Raw genomic sequence first — 25,891 nt, forward strand, 5'->3', positions numbered from 1 at the left:
GTTTCCTCCCGCACGGGCCCTGCGTTTCCTCCCGCACGGGCCCCGGGTTTCCTCCCGCACGGGCCGGGCAGCCGAGGAGCACGTCCGGAGCTGCTCCGGGCCGAGAGGGAAGCGCCTGCCCGGCTGTGCCTGAGCCCGGCCCAGGGGGAGCAGCGGCAGCTCCCAGCCCAAGGAGCCAGGGTGTCGGGTTTGTGGGGCGCTCCCCTTGGACTTCCCTGCCCGGCTTTTGAAACTGGGGAAGCTCTCGTGCTGCTCCGGCTTGGGCTGCGAGGCTTTGCCGCGCACGAGGGCCGTGCCTGTTCCCGGCGTGGCTTCCTCCTCTCAGCCCTCCCCCCTCAGCCGTCTGCTCTCCCTCGCCTTGGCGTCTCGTTTCCGGAGGGCAGCGTCGCTCTCCGGGCGCAGAGCCGTCCGGAAGCACCCGGCTACCGGCCCCGCCAGCCTGGGAGCAGCCCGGGAGGCCGCGGAGGGCAGCGCCGGGGGTGGCGGTCCCATCGGGCCTCCCCCCCTGGCCAGGGGATGCTCCAGGTAGCCCCCGGTAGCGACTCCGGTCGGTCATGAAGAAGAGTTGGCTGAGACAGGAGGGAGCGCGGCAAGGTCGGGATACCCCCTGGGAAGCAAGCCGGGATGCAGAGCATTCCCTGGCTCCCTTCACTTATCTCTCAGGCTCCTTTCCCGGTGGTGTTGATCGCGCTGGTGCTGACACAGCCCGAGCAGGGACAGGCCTTTCCCGGCCTGCAGCCGCCGATGGCGGCAGAGCCTCCGGCCAGCGCGGTGCCTGGCTCCTCACGACCTGGCCTGCAGGGAGCAGGTGTAGCAGGCTGCGAAGGGGCTTCGTTTGGATGGCTCTTCCTTTGCTTCCCTAAGGCAGCCTCCAGCCAGGGCTGCTGCCACCGCGTGCCGATGTTCGCCCCCCCTGCTGCCCTCCTGGTGGGTGGTTACAGCGACCGGCAGCCCCGCTGGGCTCGGCTCTGCCCACACGGCTCTCCCTCCTGGAGGCAGCCCCGGCGTTGCTCAGCGCGGTGACCAGCTCCACCAGCAGCCACCCTCCTCTGCCTGGTCTGCTCTTTGCTCCCACACTGGGCACAGGAACCATCCCTGGGCTTCGTCTGCTCCTGGGCTGCAACCTCAGCACACTCTTTACACCACTTAGCACCCCTCTGCAGTCCCCACCTCGCCCTCACCCCCAGTGCCGTTTTCTCCCAATAAGACACGTACTCACTGCTGGTTTAGATTGGAGTGTTATTTCTCTGTGTGCCGTTGTTAAAACGCATGTCTGGACAGGACCTTTGTCAGTAGGATGGGGGCACCTGGGATCCCTGGCTTTCTGGGAATGGTGGGGCTGTGGGATGCTGAGCATTTTGGGGAAGTGAAGCAGGGAGTGTTAGCAGCAAAGCCTGAAGAGTTAATTTCGGGAGCCTACAATACCCTTTTTCTTCTCCCTTGGCTGCCAGGACAACCTGTGGAGCAAGAGGAGGGGAAAACCATCTCTCCCCTCCTGCAGGGCAGCAGTCCAGGGTGGGGTTTACAGAGCACCAGCAGCTTTCCTTCCTCGGGGCTGGCAGGTCCGTATAGAGGAGGCAGGGAGCAGGGCAAAGCTGGCTGCTAGCTTCTTGCCTCCTGCTCTTTGGGACTGTCCTCGTGCAGGTCCTCCTCATCGGACTGCACCACAGGGGTCTCAGCCCCCTCCTCGCTGGTGTCCAGGCTGTTCAGATCCGTGGAGACAGAGGACGTGGAAGAAATGCGGGACTTGCTCTCAGCTGCGTCGGGCACTTGCAGGGTGATTTCCTCTGGGCACTGGCTGGCATCTGCCCCTGGAGGAGACACCGGTAAGAGAAGGAAGAAAAAAGGCTTCTGGAGGTTCTTCATCCCCGGGGCTTCATGGAAAACCCTCCCAACACTTATCCCTGGGCAGGCTGGGCTTGCCTGGCCCCTCCCAGCAGCTCCCCATGCGGCTGCCGTGGCCGTTTCCCTCCTCAAACCCCCGGCTTGGCTCTGGGCAGGGCTGCACATTCCTTCCCCGTTTTTGGCAGTGGAACCTCTTCCGTCTGGTGTGAAGCCCGGCTGGGAGCCGTGCTGTGTGAGGCTGTCAGCCCCAGCAGGCCAGGAGGTGTTTGGCTTGGCCTCTATGAATCACTACAGCGTGTGTGTGTGTGTGTGGGGAGGAAGGTGCTGGCACCCTGGGCTTCCCCTGCAGGACCCAAGCCTTGCTGCCTGGGGTCTGGCTGGGAGGTGGAGGGGTTCTGCAGCCTTCCCACTTGGCATGGTGAGCTCTGCAGCATGGTGGGGACCTGGCAAATCATGACAAGACACAAGACTGCTCCAGAGGAGCTTCAGGACAAGAGAATTCAACCCTCGGACTCTGGGAAGTGCCTGAGTTTCCTTGTTTTCTGCAGTATAAGGTAGGGTCTGTACCTCTGGGTGGAGGATGGATACTGATGTAGACCAGCCTAGAGTGATGTTCCTCCAGCCTCTCAGATCCCAGCACCAGATATCTCTGTGTGTGTGTGTATCTGCACACAGGGTGGCCAGAGCTGAGGAACAAGCTGGTGTGGGCACTGGGGCCAGGAAGGGCTCCCAGCCTGGCCCGCAAAAGGCTTGGACTGCACATACCTGGCAGGGGCCCAGCAACACTGCTCTCCTCTGTCCCACAGCCAAGAAACACATCCACAGTGTCCTGGTCTGACAGGTCCATCATGTCCATCTGCTCCAGCATGTCCACGTTGACCTCCATGGAGGAAATGCTGCCTAAGGGGGCTGCAGAGACCAGTGACAAGGTGAGTGCTAGTGCCAGGGAAAGGACACCGTGAACCATGTGCAGGCAGGACCCCCAGGAGGGGCCAGCCTTGCTGTGGGGAACAGAATTCCACTGGGAGTCGCCCAGGAAAGCCACATTGCCTTAAAACACCACTCTGGAATCCCTGGCTGCCTCACTGCCATCCTTTATCCCTGCCCCAAACTGCTGCTCAGAGGAGCCTGTCTGAAGGCAGTGACTACTCAGGGCGCCAGCCTGGGTACCCATGTGCAGGGACTTCAGCTGCATGGTGTGAGTAATGCACAGCCCGGCCACAGGCAGCATGTGTGGTCCTGTCTCAGGGCAGGACATGTGTGTCCCCAGCTGCTGGCAGACTGGGGATGTCCCCCTCCTCTCAAACACTCGTGTTGTGGCTCCCTGAAACACCCATGCTGGTGGCTGCAGCACTTACGTCTCCGGTGCTCTATCTGCAGATGAGACAAAGGGAAGAAGAAATCCATGTCGTGCTGGAAAACCTCCTCAAAGAACTTCTGCCGGTCCCGGAGTTTCAGCTGCTGCTGCTGCTGCATCTGCTCTGCATCCAGGCTTCGTTGTGCCTGCTCCATGTCAGCTGGGGAGAGAGGTGAGGAAGGTCGGACCAGGCAGGGCTGTCCGAGCCCTTCTGCCCATCCCAGCTGATGCAGTGTGGCTGTGCTGGGGGGTAGGTGGTTCCCTTCTGCTCTGCTTTATTGATTTAGTCACCATGAGTAGATGCTACAGGCTGGAACAGCAGCATCACCAGCACCTGCTGTGCCGGAGCCTCAGATCTCACTTCTGTGATGCAGAGCAGGCAGGAGCTGGGAGCTCATCTGCTGCCTTCACCACTCCTGAAGGGAATTATGGAGGGGGAAAGGGTGTTGTTATGAGGTTCCTTGCTACAAAACAGAATTATCTGTGAACACCAACAAGCAGGGGAAACTCCCAGGGACAGGAACCGGCCTTAGTGCTCCAGGCTTTTTGGGCTGAGGGATGCATAAGGAATAAAAGGCATTAGCAACCCTGTCACCCCTGCATCCGCACCCCTGCTGCTGTCACTATAAATACAGCCGCACCCACGCTCGCAGGCTCCTCTGCTCACATCCCCCGCCTGCACAGCCAGCTTGGCTTCTGCCTGCACAAACATTTTCATTCCTGTAATTCCTCCAGCAGTTCAATGCTGGTGCCCGTGTCCCTGGCTCACACAGAAAGGAGTGATGGGAGCCCTCAGGCTGTTGCTGAGGGAGGTTGTTGCTGAAGGAGCTTGTTGCTGCATCCCTGGCCCTGGTACCTCCCTTTCAGGGACTACCTGCAGTGCCAGGACCCAAATAGCATGGAGGGGCCATGGCTGGTGGCCCTGGCTGTTCCCAGGCTGGTGTTTGACCTAAGCCATTCCAGATTTCCTCTCTGCTGCTTTTGGCCCAGCCGGTACAAGGAAAATGTGATTACTGGAGCACGCGGTAACCAAGGAAACCAAACAAATATCCTCTGCTCTGCCTGAGTACAGCCCAAACCCTCCACTCCTCTGGGCTGGGGAGGAGGGAACAAAGGGAGCAGCATCCCCACCCTGTCTGGCAGGAGTGGGGGCGAGGGCAGCAGCAGGGCAGGCTGTCAGCAAGATGTAGTGGCATAGGACCCAAATGGGAGAGAGGCAGCGGGCCTGGTGAAATGTCCTGGAGATCAAGGTCACATCTTCCTGAGAACCCTTCCAGGGCTCCCTTGCACCCTGTTTCTGGGGCATCCTTCAGCTAAACCCCCTTGTCTGCAGGTGCCTGCCTGGGAGGCTGGGTTGTGCCTGCAGCACAGCACAGGGGATGCAGCGTGACTCAGGGTCAGTCACCAAGCAGTTTGTGGAAGAGGCTCTGGTCCTCTTCTGGCTGCTCAGCATCTTCCTGTGGTGCCTGGGGCGTTGAATCTGACTGCCTGAAGGGGTCTTTGCCTTGGTATGTCTGACCTAAGCACTGGGTGCCTGCTCTGGTACAGAGGCTTGATGAGCTGTGCAGCACCCTGGGGTGGTGGACACACCATGCTGGAGAAGGGTTCCTCATGAGGCTCACCAGAGGCTACCCCAGTGCTGCTGGGGTAAGGCAAAAATCTCCTGCCTCCCCTGTGCTATCTGAAAAAGAGAATGGAGCCAGGGACAAAGAGGGAGTACTGATTACATAGCTGGTTCCCTTCAGTAGCTGGAGCCAGCCCTGTCCTGTCTGTCCCAGGCACAGCTCTGCCTGCCAGCCCAGCTCTGCCAAATCCATGGCAAACTGCTGCAGATCAGCACACCAAGGAGAGCCCGTGGGGCTCCCACCGTGGGGAGGCTGGGCTCAGGGCAGAGGCTGAGCTGGCTCCCAGATTTAGGGCAACAGACCAGCTCTCCATGTGGCATCTTACCCAGTGTGGAGGTAAGGGGGAGGGTCTCTACATCCTCCTGCAGTGCAAATACAAACCAAAATGCTAAGTGGGTGTTGTCCCCAGTGCCGTGAGTGCTGCTGATCCCTGCCATTAGTGCTCGCACTGCCCACCTCTCCTCGGCATGTGGCTGATACTCGAGATAAGGGTGCTCGGGGCGAGCAGGGAGCGGGTGGCAGCATTCCTGTGGGCGCGGGGGTTTCTCTTGCGGGGGAAATTAGCAGGACCTGTTTATGAACTTGTTTTTGAGCCCTCTCCGGGGCGCTGGGCACGAGCACTGAGCTCCCATTATGTAAGGAACGCCGGCAGCAGGAGATGATGGCAGCTGGGCTGTGCTTGGCCCTGCCTGACCCGTGACCGCGGTGGGAGTCGGGGATGGAGCCTGGAGCCTTTCCCCCCTCTGGGGGCTCTTCCGGGCCCGGGGGGCGGCGGGGGAGGGGGGGGAGCGAACAGCCCTGCTAGTGTAGCTGCTCCCCAGCAACCCTGGCTGGGAAAAGAAAGGAGCACGGCGTTCCCTGCCGCGGCCCTTCCCGTGTGACGGCCGGTCACCCTCCCCGGCTGTCAGTCGCCGGGATTGTCTCACCCGGCTGGCATGTTCCCACCGCGGGACACGTTCGCACACACAATGCGGCCCCTGTGCACGGCGGGGGATCTGTCGGTACCTGCTGGTGGCCTGGCTTTTGTGGCTATTGTCATGGTTATTACTAGAGCCCGCTCGGCCGAGGGGCCGGAGGTTTATCTGCATGCAGAGCCAGGCTCTTCCCCGCTGGCTGAACCGCCCAGCGCGGCTGCGGTGGCACCGGGAGCCCCGCTGCCTTCAGATCCTTCCGGCGCTCATGGGTTATTAGCCAGCGCAGCTCCGAGAGGAACCAGGGCCAAACGCTGGCAAGGAGGTTGGGAAGGCAGGGCAGGATCGTCCCTGGGAGATGCAGGCAGGGATCTACCTCCTTGTCTGCTCCCAGGCAGCTGCTCACAGGGTGGGCTGTGGGAGAGGATGCCAGCCCTGCTGGTCCCCTCTGCCCTGCACACCAAGGAGGTGACCCTGCCATGGTGTGGGCTCACAGGCATCACAGTGGTGGAGAAAGGCTAGGGAGGGCTGGCTGTGAAGGAAACCACTGTGAGCTCTCTCATCCATACCCTCAGCAAATTGGGCTGGGAGAGGTGCAATTCCTGGGGTGCAGTAGCATGGGGCAAGGGCCAGGCAGGGACTGAAGGTGCTGGAAGCACCAGCTTAGGGTGCTCTCGGACCCAGTGTCTGGGCCAGGAGCTGCACATGGTTCAATTATCTGGCTGTGTTCCCACTGGGAGGGGAGGTGGTTTTCATTCCTCCTTGGCCCCTGGGATCCTGGTACAACCCCCACTCCACGGCAATGAGTAGAAGGGGTGTATTCAGGGATGGGAGAGGGCTTGTTAGTGGAGGCACAAGGCCAAGAGACAGCCTTTTCTTGAGGTCATGGCTCTGTAATACCTTACAGAGACTTTGAGGGATTGAAAGAAGGTCCAGAAAAGCAGTCTGGGCTGTGGAAAGGGACTGGGAATGATGGAGAGTTGAACAGAGTTGATGCAAAGTGTCACTCCAAACATGGGCCAGTTCCCTGATGAAGGAAAGAGCTAGGGCAGGTTGCCCTTCTCCCTGTACTTTTCCCCCAGCCTGATCCCCTGACCTCGCTCTTCCAGAGAGACTTGGGACCTCCCCCAGCTGCTTGGCTTGCCACACTGCACCTTGTGCTCCGGCTCCCTGTGTGTGGTGCTGCGAGGAAAGTGAGTGGGGGGAAGATGCAGCTTCTCAGCTGCCACTGCATCTTCTGGGAGGCCCTGCAAAGATCACAAGAATTTCCCTATCACCCTGCCCTAGCAAAACCCCCCTGGGACAAAGGTAAATCCCAAGGGCTTTTGGCTCCTTTAGCCTTGGGAGAAGCAGCTGGCAGGGAGAGTTAGGGATGCCCTGGAGAACTGTGCAGGGTCAGGCCATGCAGCGAGGGGATGCCCGGACACGCCGGCTGCCTGAGCGTTAATTCCCTGCATGGTCTTCTCTCGATTGGCACGTCTGACCTCGTGTTGCAGCACAGCAAAAAATAACCGTGGCCCCAGTGAGAGGAAACGCACCCGGCGAGTGCGAGGGAGGCAGCGGTTTTGGCAGAGCCTCTAGCTGGGAAAAGCGGCGCGGGGGGAGAACTAGAGAGGGAGGACACGGCACCTCGTAACCCCTGCCTGTGCCGCAGCTTCATCGCCTGCACTCCTCCGAGCAATCTCCAAATCCCTTGTGTCTCGGCACTAAAAATATCCCTGCCTCCCAGAGCTCCTTCCCCAGCGAGGCTGTGTCACAAGACCCTGCTATTTGCGGGGCCCTGCTTCGATTCCTGCAGACTGGAGCGTGAGGACAAGAAAGCCGGGAGGGCAGCGCGGTGCCCGAGGAGCAGCGCGGTGGCCCCGGGCACGGCTCCGTGCCAGCCTGTCCCTCTGCAGACCCGCTGTCACCCCGGCCACCACTCACTGATGTGTTTGTTTTGCTTAGCCTCCTCTTCCCCTAAAGCCCGCAGGTGCGGGGGGGGATCAGATCCTCCGGGGGGGATTCGGGGCTCTGAGGGATAGTGATGCCACTGCACAACCATCCCGTGGCCCAACAGGTCCTCGAGCGCAGCCACTTCCCAGGCAGGTGCCCCCCTCATTCCCGAGCATCCCCATCTCGGGCACGGAGCTTCCCGGGCAGCCCGGGGAGCGGTGCCAACGCAGCAGGTTGGTGCAGCGGGAGGCGGGGGGGGGGCAAACCGGGGGTGTCCGGGGCTGGGGGGTGGGAGGGGACCTGGGGGCTCGGGAGTAGCGGAGGGGGGAGAGGTCATGGCTGCTTTGCAAGGGACATCGGGCGAGTGTTGCGAGGGGACGGGGGGGATACAAAGGGGATGCGGACAAGCCCAGCTCTGCCCGCCCGGCGCGGTGCCCCGTTCCACACCCTCCCCTTCACCCCCCCCACCGGCACTTACCGGGCAGCCGCCGGCTGCGGCTCTGCGCCCCGGGCCCGGACATGCGGCTGCTGCGATCAGCTGCGACGGGACGGGCCGGGCCGGGGCCGGGGCGGCCGGGCTCACCCCCCCGCCGCCCGCCGCTCGCCCATGCTGCGCTGCGGGGCGGTGCTCGGCTCTGCGCGGGGCGGTGCCAGCGCGCCCAGCCCCGCGGCATCGCGGCGGGGGACACCGGCCGCTGCCCCACGGCGGGGGTACCGAGCAGCGCTGCCCCCCGGGGGGGGTCCCCGGCCCCTCGGAGAGCAGGAGGGGCCGTGCGCGGTATACTCCGTCCTCACGGAGGGTTTCTGCATTCCCGGGACCAGCAGAGACCCCGTGCAAGGTCCCTGGTCCCCAAGGACGGTCCCTGCGGAGGGTCTCCCCCTCCACAGCAGCCCCAGGCAGAGCTCCGTGCCCCGCCGGGCCTGGCCGCTGCTGCCCTGCTGGGGCCGGAGCTTTGCCTCGCAGGGCAGGGGTGGGCAGGGGGGCTGTGCCTGGGCGGAGGGCACAGTTACATGCTTGTTTTTTTGTGTGCGTCTGTTTTTCTTCTGTAAATTCGGTTCGCCCCATCCCGCGGGAGAGACGCCAGCAGGCTGTGCGGGTGGGCCGCGGGCTCCGGCCCCAGCTCATCCCATGCCTCCTGAGACCCTCATCCCCCAGCAGATCCCACTCCGGGCTGTTTGATCCCACGTTCAGCCCTGCGCATCGGCGCTGCTCCTTGGCAGAGCAGCGGCTTTGGCCTCCCGCCCCCTTCCTGTGTCTCAGCAGGGTGAGTCAGTGCCTCGCCGTGCCCAGCGCCGGCTCTGCCCTCAGCCCGGTCACTGCCCAGCGGGACGGGACCGGACCGGACGGGGGGAGCATCCACTCTGCCCTTTTCTCTGGCTGAAAGGGAGTTTCCAATGTCTGTGGCCTGTCCCGCCTGCCCCATTTTTAGTGTGTTTGTCTCACTGTCTGGGTGATTAAAAGATAACTGGGTATTGTTTGTATCCCAGCTGTTTTGGCTACTGTTGCTTTGCTGTTCCCCCTTCCCTTGCCTCCTGGGAGCTCTTGTTGCCAAAAAACAGCTTTGTGGTGGGGACCAGTGCCTGCACCCCTGCACTTGCCTGTAGCTGCTGGCTTCAGCTCGCACTCAGGACAGTGGTTACAAAGAATAAGCTTTGCCCACGTGAAAGTTTAGCTGTGTCCAACAAGTGCTCTGAGCCCTGCCTGATGTTTTCCAACCTAAGCAAGGGATGCCGGCGCTGTGGCTACACCCTGGAGGGCTGGGTGGGCAGGCTGGTGTAGCAGAAGTGGGGGCTTGTAGTGTCCAAGGAGCTGCAGGAGAAAAATCTCTGCTGGGTACCTGCGTGCTCTGGCTTGCTCACAGCTTCCTGTCGTCTGGTGTAGCCATCAGGCAGCATCAGCCTTTGGCCACTGTCCCTGCTGACCCCTGTCCTGCACTGCCAGGGAGGAGGCGAGGAGGCAGGGCCGGGGAATTAGCTCAGGTCTCTGCTATGTGACACGTCTGTGTGGGTTGGCACTGGTTCCCACTGCGAGGCGCAGAGCCTGTTCCTGTGCACACGAGTCCCCCGGAGCACCCCAGGTTCCCTGGGGCTTTTCTGCAGCCTGAGCCCCTGCTGCGGGGACAGCACGTGTGGCTGCTGCCCGTGCAGAGTGACATGGACCCTCTGCTGTGGCCCCTCCATCCTGCTTTGCTGCGGGGGGGTTGGAAAAGCAGTGATATCATCGGCACTGAGCCTGACTCATCCCAGCTCTCCAGCACAAGCCGTGCTGCTCAGCGGGGCACCCATTTTATTCCAATTAAACCAAGGCAGGCAACCGAGCTCTATCCACATCATGATTTTTTTCTTTGCTCGTGGCCAAGCATGTCTGCTCCTGGCCAAAAGGTGAGAAGGGATGGAGGTGATGCCGAAGTCAGTAAAGAGCCTCCACTTATGGTGAGGATCCCTAAGAAAAACCCTTGCCAGATACCTGCAGGTGGCAGCCACCACAGCATCCCTGCCTCCCCTGTGCCTCCAGCCTTGGCAGATGGCACCTTCTTGTGTCTACAGCCCTCGCTCTAACAAAGAATGCCCAGGTCCTTTGGAGGTGTCCCCTGGGGATCCGGGTCACCAGCTCAGCCCAGGTAGGAATGATGCCTCTTCTCCTCTCTGTGACACAGAGCTCAGCTCCCACCAAACATCCCCAGGGGAGCCAGCATCAAAGTGTGCCCATCATCAGGAGAAAATGTAACATGGCTTGTTCCTGCCCTTCCCTTCTCAGGTTTCTCCCATCTATTAGAGGTTTGGGAAGTGAGTCAGGGAGCTGCAAGGATGGAGCTGGGGAAGAGTCGGCTGTGACGGGAAAGGTGAACCAGCACCAGGCAGGTGAATCACTCGTTGGTGAAAATAGATTTTATTCTCCAGGAGGCAGGCGTGGAAGGGGCTGGGAGTGAGCTGAGGCTTGACTCAATCAGTAAATTGTGGAGTCAAGGGAAGAGCGAGGCAAGGCTGCTTTCCCAGTAAACGAGGTGATACATTGCAAGGGAGCAGCCTGCAGCAGGCAAAGCTCCAGCAGCCGGCGGTACTGCGGCAGCCTTAAAAGGGGAGATTTTAGTCTGGGACAGTGGGGAGGCAGAAAAACTGTAAACACCCTCAAAGGGACATGGCTGCTGAGAAACAAGCATCTCGGCAGGGCTGGGGAGGTGAGGCGAGGGAGCCGGGCTGGCTGGGGTCCACAGCACTGCTCTGTGCCAGGAGCCTGTCAGCTCCTTGCCCATGTCCTGCCCTGAGGGAGGGGAGCCCAGTCCTGCCACTTGCAATCCCTTCGCGGTGCCAGTGGAGGCTCCTGCCAAGCCCTGGGGGTGTGGTGTCCCCACAGGGAGTGTCGTGTCCCCACATCCTCAGGCTCCAGACCATGCAGATGTCCCCGATGGCCAGCCATGGCACAGGAGCTGGCGGAGCTGTGAGGTGCAGGCAGCAGGATACCCAGCCCCAGGCAAGAGGCATTCCTGGGGGACCTCAGCAGACACCTGAGCAGAGGGATAAATCTCACATCAGGCTGAGGCAGGGGCAGCCCCCCAGTCGTGTGCTCTCACCTGCTCAGCTGCAATTTGAGCAGGCTGGCTCCTTCCCAGCCACGTCAGCAGCCATGCTCAGCTACAGAGCATTTGCCTCCAGTAAACATGCCAGTCCTAACGAGCACCACAACTCCTTGTTATCCTCCTAAATCAAGAGAGGTGAACAAGGCCACACAGCATGTCAGTGTCAGAGCTGGGGTTTACCTGGCCCAGCCCTCTGGGGCCACTCTCTGCTGAAGGGATTAGGCCAGTCTGGCTTTGAGAAATGGCACTGAACTGGCCATCAGGAGGCCAGACAGGGGGCCAAGGTGCAGTTTCACACTTGCTGTGCACCCCAGGAAATCTCCTGCCTGCAGCTCCCCCACCTCTGCTGCCAGCCCCCTGCGTGCTGCCTTCTGAGTGATGTCCAGGCCCCAGTGTGCAGGTAACTTCTGGCACTGTGATAGTTTTGGGGAGTGTCCTCGAGGTCAGAGGTGCTCCAGCTCCTTCTGCAGGCAGCCACAGTACCTGGAGGCTGCCCACAGCCCAGTGGTGCCCCCTCAGCTGTGCCTGCTGTCCTGTCAGTGTCCCTCACATGCCCTGGCAGGGTGGGTCTTCCCTGTGGCTGCCAGATCCCCAAAAGAGCTGCTGGCTTTTCACACAGAGGGGTCCTCCTGACAGAGGTCACAGCACTGGGCACCAGCAGGGCTCATGGGCTGCTGGACAGCAGTGTCCCCAACAGCAAAGCTGTCACCAGCAATGAGCGAGCTCTGATATGACAGACCCCCTGCAGTGATACCATCCAAGCAGCAAGGAACCCTTCTGCTCCCTTCCTGCTGGAGGAAAAGAAAAGGGACTCCTTGGGCAAGACCCAGGATCAGGCTGCAGGGATGCACAGTCCCCGTATTTCCCTGAAGGCCATGGCAGCCTTGGGAATGGCAGATGCCAGGATCAAGGGAGAAGGTTTGGTAAATGCAGGTGTTGCAAACTTTGAACCTACAGACACTCAGGGCTTTGGGGTGCAGGGTGTGAGGGGCCGTGGGTGCTGACGGAGACTCCCGAGGGGATGCGATGCTGTGGGGTCCAGAGGTGCAGGAATCAGGGAGCAGCGATGGGGCCGGGGGCGTAGGGGGCAAGGGCCGGGGTGGTGGGCACGGGGCTGCCCCGGGTGCTCATTAGCCGCGGCCCCGCCTCCTGCTTAATTAGCCGCGGCCAAAGCCGCTCATTAGCGGCCGCCGGGGCTGGGCGCCCTCCCCGCGGAGGCGGGCGGGGAGCTCTGCCGGCCATGGGAGCACCGGCACCGACAGCAGCACCGACAGCAGCACCGACAGCAGCACCGACAGCAGCACCGGCACCGACAGCAGCAGCAGCGGGGCTGGAGCCGGAGCCCGGTGGAGCCGCGGCGGGATGGGGCACGGGCGGGGCACAGCCATGCTGCTCCTCGCCTTGGGTAAGGCTGCCCGGGCGGGGGTCAGGCTGGGGGTGCCCGGGCGGGCGGTTTGGGGGTACCCGGGCTGTGGAGGAGCCTCTTCCCAGGCGGCCCCTGGGGTGTCCAGGCAGGGGGATGCGGGGTCCCCTCCCTCCTCGCCGGGTCGGTGCCGTGCCTCTCTCCCTGGGGGTCCAGGCTGTCGGTGCTGAGCTGGCCGTGCCCCCCGCCTGCCCCTGCCCTGGGGGTGATGGGTGAGGGTGAGGGGGGCACCCCAACACCTCTGCATCGGCTCCCTGCCCTGGCAGAGCGGCACTTTTGGGCTCTCTGCAAACGCAGGCAGGGCAGGGGACGCCGTGTGTGCCCTGTGGGGAAGGGGCAGCTCACCCTGCCCGGGTGGCACTGGCTCTGCAGCAGCCCAGGTCACCCCGGGAGCGAGGTGCAGGGCCCCATCGCCTCAGCAGGTCTGGGTGCTCACGCCGACTCCCCCTCGGTGTCTGGCAGGGCACCTGGCTGGGCTGCTGGCATCAGGCACCACCTGCACCGACATCTACCAAGGCTTCTCAGACTGCGTCCTCAAGCTGGGGAAGAACATGGCCACATATGAGGATGGGGAGGGCATCGAGCTGCAGGAGCTGCACCGAGTCTGTGGGTGAGTACAGCCCCACTCCAGGACCCCCTGCCTGTCCTACCCCACGGGGGACAGTCCCTGGAGGTGGGTGGGTTGAGGGGGTTACCTGTGGTGCATGGGCAGCCTGGCTGTTTGGTATTGACCCTGTGCCAGGTGTTGCTGGCTGAACTCTTCTCTCTCCTGCCCTCCTGGATCCTGTGGGTGTGTGCATACACACACGTGCTCCCCACCTTGGTTGCATTTCAGACAGACCTGGTGAGCTCCCTGCATCCATCCATCCATCCCTCTGCTGCATGGCTCTGCTTGGAGTTTGCATCCCCTGTGTTTTAGCCATAACTTCAGCCTCCAAAACTTGTCCTGTGACTCTCTGCATCCCTGGAGTAGGGCTGGTGGGACCTCACCCCTTTTGCCCTGCAAAAAAGGCTTCCATGGACACCTGTGCTTCAGACAGTGACTTGCATGTGGCCAAGGTGTCCCAAGGTCCAGTCCTGCTGGAAGCAGCCTGCACCTGGCCTTGAGCTGGATCCTGCTGCCCAGACCGAACCCTCTCCCTCCTTCCCTGCTGAGACACTTTGTCCTTTGGGCTTGAATTACTCCCACCCCTGTTTTTTGGGGTTTTTTGTGTGAGTTTGTAGCAACTGCCCCAAGATGATGGTGTTGAGAGGACATGAACTTTAGGGGAACTGAAGTAGTAGTGAAAGAGCTGGGTAACAAGGGGTGGTGTTGGGCAGGTTTGGGGAAAGACCTGCTTAAAAAGCAAATGAACAAAAGCAGAGAGGTGGAGGGGCAGGTGAAGGGTGGAAATAAGATGTGTGCAAAAATAAATGGAGGCAGCTCTGTGTCCCCAGCAGTGAGCTGTGGGCAATGAAAAGGAGGAAATGCAGACAGAAATGAAGGGAAAATCAGAGTACCTTGGGGTGGTGGAAACCTGCCAGGGCAAGGAGGGCTGAGTGCCCTGTGGGTCAGGATTTCCAAGATGCTGAAAACCACCTCAAGGGCTGGGAGGGGAAGACCTTGCCCTTACTGGTGGAGTGGAGGCTCTGGGACCTGCTCTGTGGTGCCAGCACAGCTGGTTGACATCTGGCAGGGCTGGGAGACAGCCAGAACAAGGAGCTGGTGCTGCTGCTGAGGCAAGTAGAGGGTCCCCAACCTTCTTGCCTGCCCCAGCTGAAATACCTAACTTTGATTGTTGCCAGAAGTGGAAAACACTTCAGCAAAACTCTTCTGTTCAAAAAGAATGGAAAACTACCCACCCCCATTTATATAAAAAAATGTGTTGTCCATTCATTTCCCTGGCAGCAAACACAGCTGGGAGGCTGGCTGGGTGACCTGCTCTGTCCTCCCCTTCTCCAGGCAACAGCCTAGCTCAGGATGACAGTCCTCTGGGATGTGGCTGAAGGCTGGGATGAAGTGGGAACTGCTGTGCTGGGGGCTCTAATAGATACTTTTTTTTTTTTTTAACGTGGCATCTTGGTGTTAGAAAGCAACTGAGCATGTGCTGTGGTTGACTGTTGAGGGAGTGATTCCTCTGCTGAAACTCACGTGAAATGTGTGAGATGAGGCTTTCTACAGGCTCCAGGGCACTGATCATCACAGGTCCTGGGATTTTCCCAGCTGACAGGGCTGGGGCTCTGCACTGTCTGAGACATGCCAGCTTCTCCTGCCCATCCTGGTGCATGGTCAGCTGCGTTTGCTGTGGCTGGAGGAAAATGTTGAAGATGTCCCAGCATCCTGACAGAAAATACTTCTGAATAGTTGGCCTTTAACCCTCAGCCTTTTCCTCTGCTGTCTGCATTGCTGGTGCTGTGGTGTCCTCTTTGGGAGTGTGGGTGAGGGACAGACAGAGCTGGGGCCAGCATGGGGCTGGTGGCATCTTGGCCCCATGTGTGGTGCTGCCCTGGAGGTGGCCTGGGCAAGTCACTTGACAGTGTCCTGCCTGGTTGGAGCAGATGGAGGCTGTGAAGGGTGAAACACTGGGAATTGCCATCCTGGCTGAAAGCAGAAGCAGGCAGGAGCTGTCATCCCCCTCACCTTCCCCCAGCCATCTTCTGCCTGAAGACATGGGCCAGGTTTAGCTACTGCTGCAGCTCTGGGGCAAGCACAGGAGGTTACTTGTGTTGGCACCAGCTTTTCTCATTATCTGGGGACATTTATTCTGCCAGAATGACTCGGTTTAATGAACTCCCTCACAGCTGGCCTTCTGACGTAAGCACTGGCAGGAAAAGTAAGTAAAGCAGAGTGCCTGGGTTCATGTATCTGCACAAGGTGTAGTCTCCAGGACACTTGGACAAAAAAACCCAGCTGTCCCCTTCCCATGCCCAGGGTCCCCACTCAGCTGCCTGGGCTGCATCTCCTTCCTGAGGGATGGCACATGTGCCTGCTGTCCTGGTGGGATGTGGGAGGTGGCAGAGAAATTGCTCCTGTCCTCTAGGCAAATGCACTACAGGGTCATCCCATGTGGTGCTGGACTGGTGGGGTGATGTTCCCTGCACCCCTTCTGGGAGAATTTCCTGGGGCTGTGGTTTTCAGCTCTGTGTCTGCTGGGATTTTTCTAGATCTGGAAAAAATCAAAACAAAAAAAAACAAACAAAAAATCCCACAAAAAAAACCCCACAACAAAACAAAAACACCCCCCCAAAAAAATCCCAAACCCCAAGCTGCCATGCCCAGGGGAGGCAGCCAGGGGGTCTTGAGCAAGCAGCTCCTGGCTTGTTACCACAGGACCATGGGTTATCTTTCCTTGTCATTTTGGTTTTCCCTGCTTCTCCCCAAGAGCCTTTTTCCACTGAATGGCTGCTGCTTATTCAGGGTAATACCCAAAATATAAATGGAGATGTGACTAACCAGAACATGCTGAATAACTTCTCCTGCCCATACCTTAGTTATAAAGCTGTGACCATCTGTGGGAGTTGTTGTCCTTCTCCTTGCTTTGTGCTTGTGTTTTGCCCTTGACTCAGCTTGGAAGAAGCTGTGAATGAAAGAGGCTGGGCCTTTGTTCCCAGCTGGTTTTAAATACTTGGGGTGCTTGGTGCCAAAAGGGAGCACTTGTTGATGGAAGATAATGGATTTTATTGACTTCTGGAGGAAGGAAGAAAGAAAAAAGTCGTGGAATATTTTCAGTGTGTTTTGATGTTTGGAGTTTTAGCAGAGATGCTCTGGGAGATGATGGAGGGGATGACAAAACACAAGAGGTTGCTGCTGCTGGAAGGATGGGCTGGGGCAGCAAAGGCTCGGCCCAGCTCCTTGGTGCTGTGCTGCTGCAAAGGGCCTGATGGTGTGTGTTTCCCTGCCTGCAGGTACTGGGATGAGTTCCACACGTGTGCCCTGACAGTGCTCTGGGAGTGCCAGAAAGAAGCAGTGGCCATCTGGGAGATGCTGAGACTGGAATCTCGAAAGATCAAATTTCCAGGCAGCTTGTTCGACCTCTGCAGCCCCAGCACGGCCCAGAGCTTTGCCTGGACCCACGTTCCCAACGTTTCCACCCTTGGTATCCCCCTCGTCATCACTTGGCTGAATTTATAAACTGCAGCTGTGGAAGGATGGCACAGAGGTGGTGGCAGCAGCAGCAGCGTGTGTCGGGGCATCCTAATGAGCATTTTTCCAAATGGGAAATCCTCTGAGGAATGCACTGTGCTCAGTGAACACTCGGCTCCCTCCTGCACCTGGGAGATGCAGAAGAGCTTGGCAGCTTCTCCTGGGTTTTGCTGCTTCTTTGTCATTTGGGATAACACCTGTCCCCTTCTGCCTCAAGGCACCAAGCTGGCTGACTGCAGAGTTTGGGAACTTGTAGATATGGGGCAGAGGATTTGGGGAGGAATTGAGAAATTGGTTGAGAACACTGGATTCTTTTGCACTCTTCTGTGGCTCCTGGAAGGAAACCTGTTTGCTTTGCTGACTCTTTCCATCAGATCAACTCTCCAGATTTTTTTATTTGGGCACTGAAAACGAGATGGGCATTTCTGCCACTGGTATTTGTGAGGTGCAGGGGACAGTGTCTGGCCTCTCAAAGGAGTCCCTACAGCTCTGTACTGGCCTTTTTTCTTTGAGGACATGTTGAAACCCCTGCTGGGGAATAATCACGGGTGTATGAGCTCTTCTCCTGCACATATCTGAATTCCCAAGTAACTCTTGTGTTATGTGTAAATCCCTTTTTTTTAAGAAAATAGAGGTGAGGGAAATATCTGGGGGGAGAGGGAGTGTCAAGCTAGCTGGACAGAAAGTATTTATAGCAACTCCTTTGCTGCAAAGCTTTCCCCAAGGAACCTGCAAGCAGCTCTGTGGGTGGCAGTGTGTAATTCCAGAGCATTAAAGTTTGTTTAGAGCCTACAGCGTGGCAGCAGTTATTTTGTCCTGGCTCTTGTTTGGCAGCACAGACTCTTCTTGTCTCCTTTGCAGCTCAGGGCACTGTCAGTTTCTCAGCTTCAGTACAAGCACAAGTGTTTGCAACAGAGAGGTTCTTGCAAGTAATTTCTGGCTATGTTGGAAAAAATGGGCAGTAGCAGGCAGTTCTGTGGTTTAGGAAGGCTGGTGAAGCAGTGCCCTGCCTGACTGAGTAGGGTTGTAGGAGTCAGACCCTCAGCATGGGTCTGTAACCTGTTCCTGGGAGGGTCTCGGGGCAGTTCCTCAGTAAGAGGAAGCACGGACAGTCCCACTGGGACTCTCTGCTGCTTCCAGTGTGCTCCCCACGTGGTGCTGCCTCTCTGGAATGGGGAAGTAGCTGGTCTTCATGGTCTGAACTAGGACTCAAGAGCTGGATGTGATGGGGAACTCCATGTTCTAATTATGGGACTTGGATGTTTCGTGGCATGTGAAATTTCCACATTGAACTATCAGGGAATTTCAGCCTGGCTTCCCTAGACGTGTCACACACATGTCACTTGGGCTGTTTTCATAGATTGTTTGGCCCCTTCCCACTGGCTTTGTGGTCAGCAGGAGCAGGCACTGCTGACAGTGAAGGCTAGTCCTGTGCAGAGCTCCTCATGGTCCTCAGGAATGTTGAAGGAAGCCCTGGCACTGGTGCTCCAAGGGCTGCCTGGCACGGGGGCAGGCACAGCTCTAGATACCACCAGCAGTAAATGGACCAGGAGGTTCTGAAACTGTCCCCAAAGCTGAACATGTCCTTGGAAGTGTGAGCAGCAGCTCTGGGGCCCTGATAGCCCTGGAGATCCCAATGGATGCATTACAGGCCTGTGGGCAAGCTTCTCCTACAGCAAAAGATCTTTTCACCAACAGTGGTGTTGGGGTTTTTTAACTGCTCTCCTCTGGCATTCCTGTGTTCTTCCTCTTACCTTCCCCATCACTTAACACTCTGCTCCTGCAGCAGCAGGAGAATATGAATAAATTGAGCCAAATTCCAAGATATAACTTGGGGAAGAGCAGCTGGTGTACAGACCTTCAGTGAGAGGCACCTGGGCTTTCTGCAGGCAACAGAGTTGTTCCTTGTGAATTGGGTACCTCAGACACAGAACCTTAAGGTAAGTAATGGAGAAAGGGTAAACCCAGAGCACTGCAGAACCTGGAGTGAACCACTCTGCTGCTTTGGATTTCATTCTTATTCTGCTCCCACAGCAGTGTATGCTGTTTGATCCTATTCCCCTCTCCCCTGTAAGCCCTTCTGCCTGTGGTTTGTAGCTGGGGACACCTGAAGCAGGTGGGTATCATGTACAACCAGGGCTGGAGTCCTTTGGATCCAAATCCTGTACCTGCTCTTTGTTTAGAAAGTGTTTCTAGCATGCAAATAAGCACAGCTCCCCCAAAATCCCACACCCCTCTTTGCTTCTCTTTGGCTTTAGCAACTTTTTCTGTTCAAATTTTCTAGTTTTAAACAGCTTTGGGGAAGGGGAATGTAAAAGCCTCAGCAGAGATCTCCAAGAAGTCTTCTTTTTCAGCACCATGGATGCACACAGCTAGCTGACACTGCCACTGTCTCCAAGAAGAGCAGGTGTTGGGGCAAATCTTCCCTGGAAGCAAATCCCTCAACTATTGCACAGAAAAACCAAGGATTCATTAAGAAACAAAGACCATCTGCCATAGTTCTGGTACAGAGCAGCAGATTTATTTATTATTTTTTTTTAAAGCCAAAGGTGCTCCTGAATCTGACTGAAAGCTCATGAGTGGAAAATTAGGTCTCACAGTATGGGAGTGATAAGTTTCAGAGGTTCCCTCCTCAGTATCTCGTTTTTTAGCAGAATTTCCCCCATGGCTAGGACAGTTACAGTAGATTTCCTTCATTTAAAAAAAAAAAAGGGCAATGTACAAATTTAGCTCTCAAAGGCAAAGTCAGCAGACTCTCAGAAAGCATTTCTAGTCCAGCAGGCTTCGTGCTGATGCAGTGCAGCTCCTTGGATGTCCCACAACAGTTAAACCCCAACACCATTGTTGGTGAAAAGATCTTTTGCTGTAGAAGCTTGCCCACAGGCCTGTCATGCATCCATTGGGATGTGTTAAATCCAGTTGTCCAGGATTCTTCCCATGGCCTCCTCCTAGTGCCTCCAGACACCCCACCCCCAGCTGGGGAGGATGCTGCAGCAGTTACAACAGAGCTCAGGAAGGCAGGAGGTAAGTGCCCCTCGGTCCAAAGTTTTCATCCCTCTTCTCCCAGGGGAACAGGGAGCACCTCTTTCCTTCTGTCTCACGGCACCTCTGGGATCAGCTGCCATTCTCCTTTAAGAAATGGGAGGGATGTGGCTTTCCCTCTGCTCTCCCACCTTCCCTCATCAGCCTTCTGGTTCCTGCTCGCCCTAAGGCTGCTCCTGGAGAACACAGGAGTTCACACGGAGCTCTGGGGTGATGTGAAACCTGCGAGCCTTCCCTGCGCAGGACTGGGATGTTCTTGCTCAATAACAGCAACAAAAAGCAGGAGGAGAGGGCGAAATGACCTCGAGAGTCCCAAGACAGGGCTGACACCAAGCCCGTTTGTCAGCCCCGAGGCAGAGCGTGGCTCTGAGCCTGATCCCAGCTCGTTTCTAAAGGAGATACTGGCACCTACTGGAAGACCAGTTTATATCTGGGCTGGAGGAAAGGCCAAGTATCCTTATACATGAGGAACGAGCAGATTTTGAGAAGGGATGAATTTGTTTGCTGACTGAGGAGTGGAGCTGGAGGGGAAGGCCTAGGAAGTGACCTCTGGGTGGCCCTCCAGCAACCCTTGGCTCCTGCCCAGAAAAAAACCCCCTTGTGTAAACTCTTCCCTCTGGAAGGGCTCCTGTTCTAACCCTGTCCTTCAAGGGGCATGGCCAGGAAGAGCTCCTGGCAAAACCTCAGACTATTAAGAGGTTCTGCCTAAATACATGTAGCCAGCAACCCTCCTCTGTGGCAGAGCTGCCATGTGTTTAGCCCACCAGGATGTTCTGCCTCCACTTAAAGAGTGTTTGAATAGGAGAGCAGGAAATGAAATGCAGCTCCCCCAGTGACAGAAGAGCAGCTTCAAAGAGTTTATCAGTGTCTGCATCTCCAGTCATCCCAGCACTTGCCAACAAACTGAATTACCAAATGATTTAATGCAAATTATCACTTAGAAATATTAACACACAAAGGGAAGTTACTGCACCAAGATGCTACACAGGAAAAAAAAAATAATCTCTCTTTAGAACTTGCTCTGCCTTCCCTTGGGGTGGCACAAAGTAGTCATCCTCAGTGGAAACCAGGCCACAGGTCCCCTTCCTTGGGCTGCAGGATCTGGGAGAACCACCTGGCTCTGGCCTCAGCAGCAAGGTGTTGTCCCTGCCTGCTCACAGGTGATGTTTATTTGAAGTGCCTCTCAATAAAAGAACATCCTCTTATCTTGAGGAACAAGCAGCAGCCTCTCATGCCACTGAGTATCACCTCTCCCAGACCCGATCTGTCACTAGGCTTCTGAAGGCTGATGGGAAAACCCAGACAAGTGGGAAGAGCAGCATGGCTCCAGGACACCCTGGCAGGCTTTCCCAGGTCAGCTCCAACCTCAGGCTGGACACGTGGAGACCCTGGATTGCTGACTCTCCCTCTGAAGAGAGGATTATGCTGCCTGACTTCCCCAGCCAGCACTCACTGCTGCCTCCGCTTCAGAGCAGAGGTATGAAATATTTATTGTAGGGAATTGTGTCCTGGACAGTGGGCAACTTGCAGCCACGTGTTCTCCTCTGGCTGAATCCTCCTGTTGCCATGATACAGGCACTCATGGTATTTCCTGAAGTGCTCAGCTTCCCAGGAGAACCATAACACACTCACAGCAACATCATCTTTTTATTATTATAAAAGATTTCTTCAGCAAACTGCTGACATCTCTATGTATTAAACATGGAAACAGCAAACAAACCCATCTAACATTACAGGTTATTTAGGATCCCAGCTGGTGATTCAGGTAAGTACAACTATTTTCTTTCTCCCCATCCATTCACTTGCTTGACTTTTTCTTCCAAGCAAAGCCCAAACAAACAAGTTACAGATGAGAAGCAGCAGCTCCCAGCCCCACTGCTCACTCTGCTGCTCTTCTCCTGCAAGAAGAGCTGACCACTGCATCACCCACACAGGGGAGTTTTGCTCAATTCCAGATGCTCCTCACACATCACACTTTGCTGCCTGGCTTTTCACAGTCTCATGAGTGAAGAGTTTAAGAGCACCCACTCCAAACAGTCATATTAAATGCTTTGTATTAACAAAATAAACATCTGCTCCTCCCCTCTTGCTGGCTGATGCCAGAGGAGACACTCACACTCATGCAGTCACCAAGGTCAGGAAAAAAAAACAGTCTGGACAGACCTGCTGTGCTTCTTCAGTGATGATTCTCAGGCGTATCAGATGCATTTGTGCAGGAAACAATGACAAAATGCAGCATGTTGTTGCCAGAGTGAGTCTATACGTTGGATTTGGGGGCAGAATTGAGGGGGATTTCCCTGAGTTCTATCCTCATGCAGAGGTACTCCCCGATGGCAGCCATCAGTGCTGTGCAGACAATGTGCACCAGCCACCACGTCAGGGTGGAGGGGAAGTGGGAGTTGTAAATCCAGCAGCCCAGGAGGTGGAAGAAGTGAACTGTGACTGTGAAATCCAGGCACTGCTTTCCTCGCCGGATGAAGTACAGCAAAGCCAGGGCACTGCCAAGAAGAAAGGGATTAGTAAACAAGCCCTGCTGTGCCCATGGGAGATGGGGATGCAGTGAAGAGCTACCAGCTGTTGCTGCTAATGATTTAGCTGCTTTAGAACTTCACTGTTTTAAGGATAGGTTGTTTCTGACCTTGCTCCCAGCTGCTTACAGATTTCTAATCACCTGATGGCAGGGAAATGAGCTTTTAGTTTAAAAATTCCTGCCCTGCTGCTCTGTACAAACCTCCCCCCAGTAACCTTCGCCTAGTGGCCAAACACATTTTTGCTTACAGATCAATGTTTGCAGAGATCCATTCATTTTAACCTTCAGTAAAATCTCTCACAGAAGCAAATCCCATCCCCAGCTGGGAAACTGAGGCAGTGAAGTGAAACGACTTCTCCAGGCTCTCAGAAAAGCCAAGAGTCAGCAGTTCCCAGCTGCCTTCTGCAGACATGCTCAGTCAGGCATAGGGCTCTGGGGAGAGGTTTGGAGAGAGGCAGCCGGTCCTGCCGAGTCCTTTGAAGTGTTCCATGTTCGGGAAGAAGCAGCCACAGGTGCTGCAGCCAGCTGCTGACTTACCAGGTGAGTGCGTTGAGGATGAAGGCCATCATGGAGAGCCTCCCCGGCAGGGTCGAGAAGCCTAAAATCTGCAGGGGATCGTTAGCAGGAAACCACAGCACCGAGCCCAGCCCAACCAGCACCCAACCCGCTCCCCTGGCCCCGGCTGCACCTGGGCCTGTGTCCGTCCCGAGGGGTACCCCCCAACAGCTTGGGGGGGGTGTGTTTATCCTGGGGGTGCCTGCAGCACAGGGGGGCTGTCTCTAACCCCGGGGGGGGGTCTGTAACCCCGGGTCTGTCTCTAACCCTGGGCCTGTCTCTAACCCTGGGCCTGTCTCTAACCCTGGGCCTGTCCCCCCCCCTCAGGACAAGGCCCCCCCCCCCCCCCAGGCCCACAGGCCTCTTCGCCCAGGGCCGGCCTCCCGGGGCCCCGCGCCCTCACCTCGTCGCTGAAGACCTGGTGAAGGGAGGGCCCGGCGCTGCCCAGGGTGCCGAGCAGGGCGAGCCAGAGCCCGAGGGAGCTGTAGTAGCCGGCCTGCAGCAGCACCATCTGCGCCAGGATCAGCGCCGGGTCCCACACGTAGCTGCGGAACTGCGCCGCCATCGCCCCGCGCGCCGCCCGCCGCCGCCGCGCGGCGCCCCCTGGCGCGCCGGAGGACCCAGGTTGCCCGGGGATGTTCGGGGCTGCGGGGGCTGCGGGGGCTGCGGGGGCTGCGGGGGCTGCTGCCCTGCCCTGCCCTGCCCTGCCCTGCCCTGCTGCCCTGCCCTGCCCTGCTGCCCTGCCCTGCCCTGCTGCCCTGCCCTGCCCTGCCCTGCCCTGCCCTGCCCCGCGCAGCTCCAGGCCGGCAGGATGTTGTTCTGAGCCCTGCTGTGTCCTGGCAGCACCTCTCCCTTCCAGGCCTGGCCGTGGGGTAGGGCTTGGCATCTTCTGGAAGGTTTATTTTTTGGTACATGGGGGGGTTTCTTCCTCCGAATCCAGGTGCCAGGGTCCCTCCTGGCTGCTGGAGCTCGCCGAGTGGTCTCAATAAGCTTGTCCTGCTTGCTTGGCTTCAGCTGTGGAAACTGCCACTAGCTGAACCCTAAGGCCGTGTGGGAAAAGGAACCATTTTGGAGAGAAGTTCTTCGCTGGAAAAAAGGAGGGGAGACACCCCTGGTGTCTGGTGGACAAGGGGGTTGCCACAGAGCTCTTGTCACCTGGAAAAGAGAGGAGGAGGGGGAGAAACGGGGCCCCAGCTTTTATGGGAGGGGGTAGGCTCACTCGTGGGTGTGGAATATTTCTGCCCATCAAACCCAGAGTGTCATCTCTGACTTTTGTGACGTGTTTTCCATGTCCCCATATTGGAAGTTCCCTGTGCAGTTGTGTTTCCCCTTCCTCCTGCTGTGGATGTCACTGTGCTGGGGCAGGTTTGGCACACTTTTCTTCCTGGACCTGCTGCCCTTAGAAAGGATTGTGCCAGGGCAGGGGTGGTGCTTGGTGGCCGTGGACCACAGCTGCCAAGCTCTGACTTGGACCTTCTCTCTGCAGAAGTTTACCTGCCTTCCCCGGGGCAGGAATGACCACGGGAAAATCCCAGCCCTGTCAGAGCTCTCAGCTACCAGCACATTGCTGAGAATACATTGCAAGACTCAACACTTCCTCTGTTAGCTCTTAGTAGAAATTGGTTTCCTTTCCTGAACTCTGCTGTTCTTTCCTCTCTCAGACACGCAAGCCACGACTTAGCTATTAATTTTCACTACCCTTTTTCCTAGGCCTCACTTTCCTTTGCCATTAAGATGTTGGTTGGTTAGTCATCTGAAAACTCCAAGCTGGTGTGAGGTAGGACTGGTGGTGTAATTGCTGGGTGTCCTTCCACAGCCAAAGCCATTAGCAGCAGTAGGTCTGATTTATCCAGTAGTCCCTGGGATCACAAGATACCAGCTGGTGTTTTGGGAGGTGCTGACTTGAATTCTTTCCAGATCCAAGTCTCCTCCCTGCTCGGTTGCTGCCCCGGAGTTGAAGGCCTGACATGGCAGCAGTCACGTCCCTGGTGTGAGCTGAGGCTCCCTCCCACCTTGGCAGCAGCAGAGGCACAGGTTTGTGCCATGGCACAAAGGTATTAGTGCTGCAGCCTGGTTTGTGAATTGCTTCCCTGGCTGCCTTGGAGATGGGATGTCCCATGGTCACCTCTGTTGGTGTGTGCCCCTGGATTCAGCTCTCCCGCCTCTCCCCGCTGCTCCAGCTTTGGGGACTCTGTCCTTCTCCTGAAAGAGAGTTGGTTCTCCCTGTGAGGAGCCTTGCCTCATAGCCCTGCTCTGTGGGACGGGCTTGATGTGGAGCTGGGGAGCAGACATTTTTGGGGAAATAAGTGGCATTTTCAGTTTTATTTTTCTTCCTCTTTTAATTCAAACTAAAGTCGGAGGTGGCTGCAGGGGAGAGACATGTAAGGGGGAAAAAAGATGTTTAAACACAGAGATGGTGCTTCCTAGGGTGCCAAAGTAGGTGCTGCTTGCCTGGCTTCTGGTGAGTATGTCCTTTTTTAACCAGCTGACCGTTCTGTGTGACACCTACATGTCATGAAGCACAGCAGGTGGGAGAAGAAGTGGCGATGTGCCCAGGACATAGCAGATGCCCTGAGAATGTACCCAGATCACATGCAACTGTGGTGGTCACTTCTTTAGCAGGAGTGTAGAATAAGAATGTCCTATTTAGTCAGGGTTTTTTCCATATGAAGTGGCTGTATACGATGGTGTTGTTTTTCCTTCTCAGGAATCATTCCCTGGAACAGGAAGGTATTTATTTAGGTGATCCATATTTTACCAGCTGGTGTACAAAGGGTGGTGCTGTCTGAATGAACCTTTGCTGGCATTCATTTCCCTCTTACTAGGCAGGTAGGATCTGTGCTAAGGTGACCTTTGCTAAAGGGACAGTAAGACTAAGATTATACATTTTGAGAATAACTCTGTGTTAAGTAGCTCAAAATATGGGAGGGGCTCCTCTTCCCTCTATTCATACCTGCAGGTGTGTTT

The 25,891-nt window shown here is 57.1% G+C and overlaps 3 protein-coding genes across 3 annotated transcripts; 1 reads left to right on the plus strand and 2 right to left on the minus strand.

The window, feature by feature from the left end:
• Window positions 1-1,222: 1,222 nt before the first annotated feature.
• DBNDD2 (dysbindin domain containing 2) lies at window positions 1,223-8,347 on the minus strand. Its single transcript, XM_051633403.1, has 4 exons — window positions 8,152-8,347; window positions 3,204-3,362; window positions 2,611-2,754; window positions 1,223-1,811 (listed from the first exon to the last, which is right to left on the minus strand). The coding sequence occupies exons 1-4, from the start codon at window positions 8,345-8,347 to the stop codon at window positions 1,603-1,605; spliced, it is 708 nt and encodes a 235-aa protein (XP_051489363.1). The 3' UTR covers window positions 1,223-1,602.
• A 4,276-nt stretch (window positions 8,348-12,623) lies between these two features.
• LOC127390874 (neuritin-like) lies at window positions 12,624-17,589 on the plus strand. Its single transcript, XM_051632990.1, has 3 exons — window positions 12,624-12,656; window positions 13,137-13,284; window positions 16,560-17,589. The coding sequence occupies exons 1-3, from the start codon at window positions 12,638-12,640 to the stop codon at window positions 16,783-16,785; spliced, it is 393 nt and encodes a 130-aa protein (XP_051488950.1). The 5' UTR covers window positions 12,624-12,637; the 3' UTR covers window positions 16,786-17,589.
• A 3,878-nt stretch (window positions 17,590-21,467) lies between these two features.
• SYS1 (SYS1 golgi trafficking protein) lies at window positions 21,468-23,517 on the minus strand. The gene is made up of 3 exons (XM_051632989.1): window positions 23,328-23,517; window positions 22,907-22,974; window positions 21,468-22,337 (listed from the first exon to the last, which is right to left on the minus strand). The coding sequence occupies exons 1-3, from the start codon at window positions 23,487-23,489 to the stop codon at window positions 22,097-22,099; spliced, it is 471 nt and encodes a 156-aa protein (XP_051488949.1). The 5' UTR covers window positions 23,490-23,517; the 3' UTR covers window positions 21,468-22,096.
• Window positions 23,518-25,891: the final 2,374 nt, after the last annotated feature.

The sequence above is a fragment of the Apus apus genome, chromosome 15 (genome assembly GCF_020740795.1).
Source record: "Apus apus isolate bApuApu2 chromosome 15, bApuApu2.pri.cur, whole genome shotgun sequence".
Classification (NCBI taxonomy): Eukaryota; Metazoa; Chordata; class Aves; order Apodiformes; family Apodidae; genus Apus; species Apus apus.

Coding starts and splice junctions, on each gene's coding strand:
- DBNDD2 (XM_051633403.1), bottom strand. CDS start 8,347: ATGCCGCGGGGCTGGGCGCGCTGGCACCGCCCCGCGCAGAGCCGAGCA. Junction 3,363..8,151: donor CCGCAGCCGGCGGCTGCCCG/GTAAGTGCCGGT, acceptor CTCTCTCCCCAG/CTGACATGGAGCAGGCACAA. Junction 2,755..3,203: donor GCAGATAGAGCACCGGAGAC/GTAAGTGCTGCA, acceptor TGGTCTCTGCAG/CCCCCTTAGGCAGCATTTCC.
- LOC127390874 (XM_051632990.1), top strand. Junction 13,285..16,559: donor GAGCTGCACCGAGTCTGTGG/GTGAGTACAGCC, acceptor CCCTGCCTGCAG/GTACTGGGATGAGTTCCACA.
- SYS1 (XM_051632989.1), bottom strand. CDS start 23,489: ATGGCGGCGCAGTTCCGCAGCTACGTGTGGGACCCGGCGCTGATCCTG. Junction 22,975..23,327: donor ACCAGGTCTTCAGCGACGAG/GTGAGGGCGCGG, acceptor GATCCCCTGCAG/ATTTTAGGCTTCTCGACCCT. Junction 22,338..22,906: donor ATCCTCAACGCACTCACCTG/GTAAGTCAGCAG, acceptor TCTTCTTGGCAG/TGCCCTGGCTTTGCTGTACT.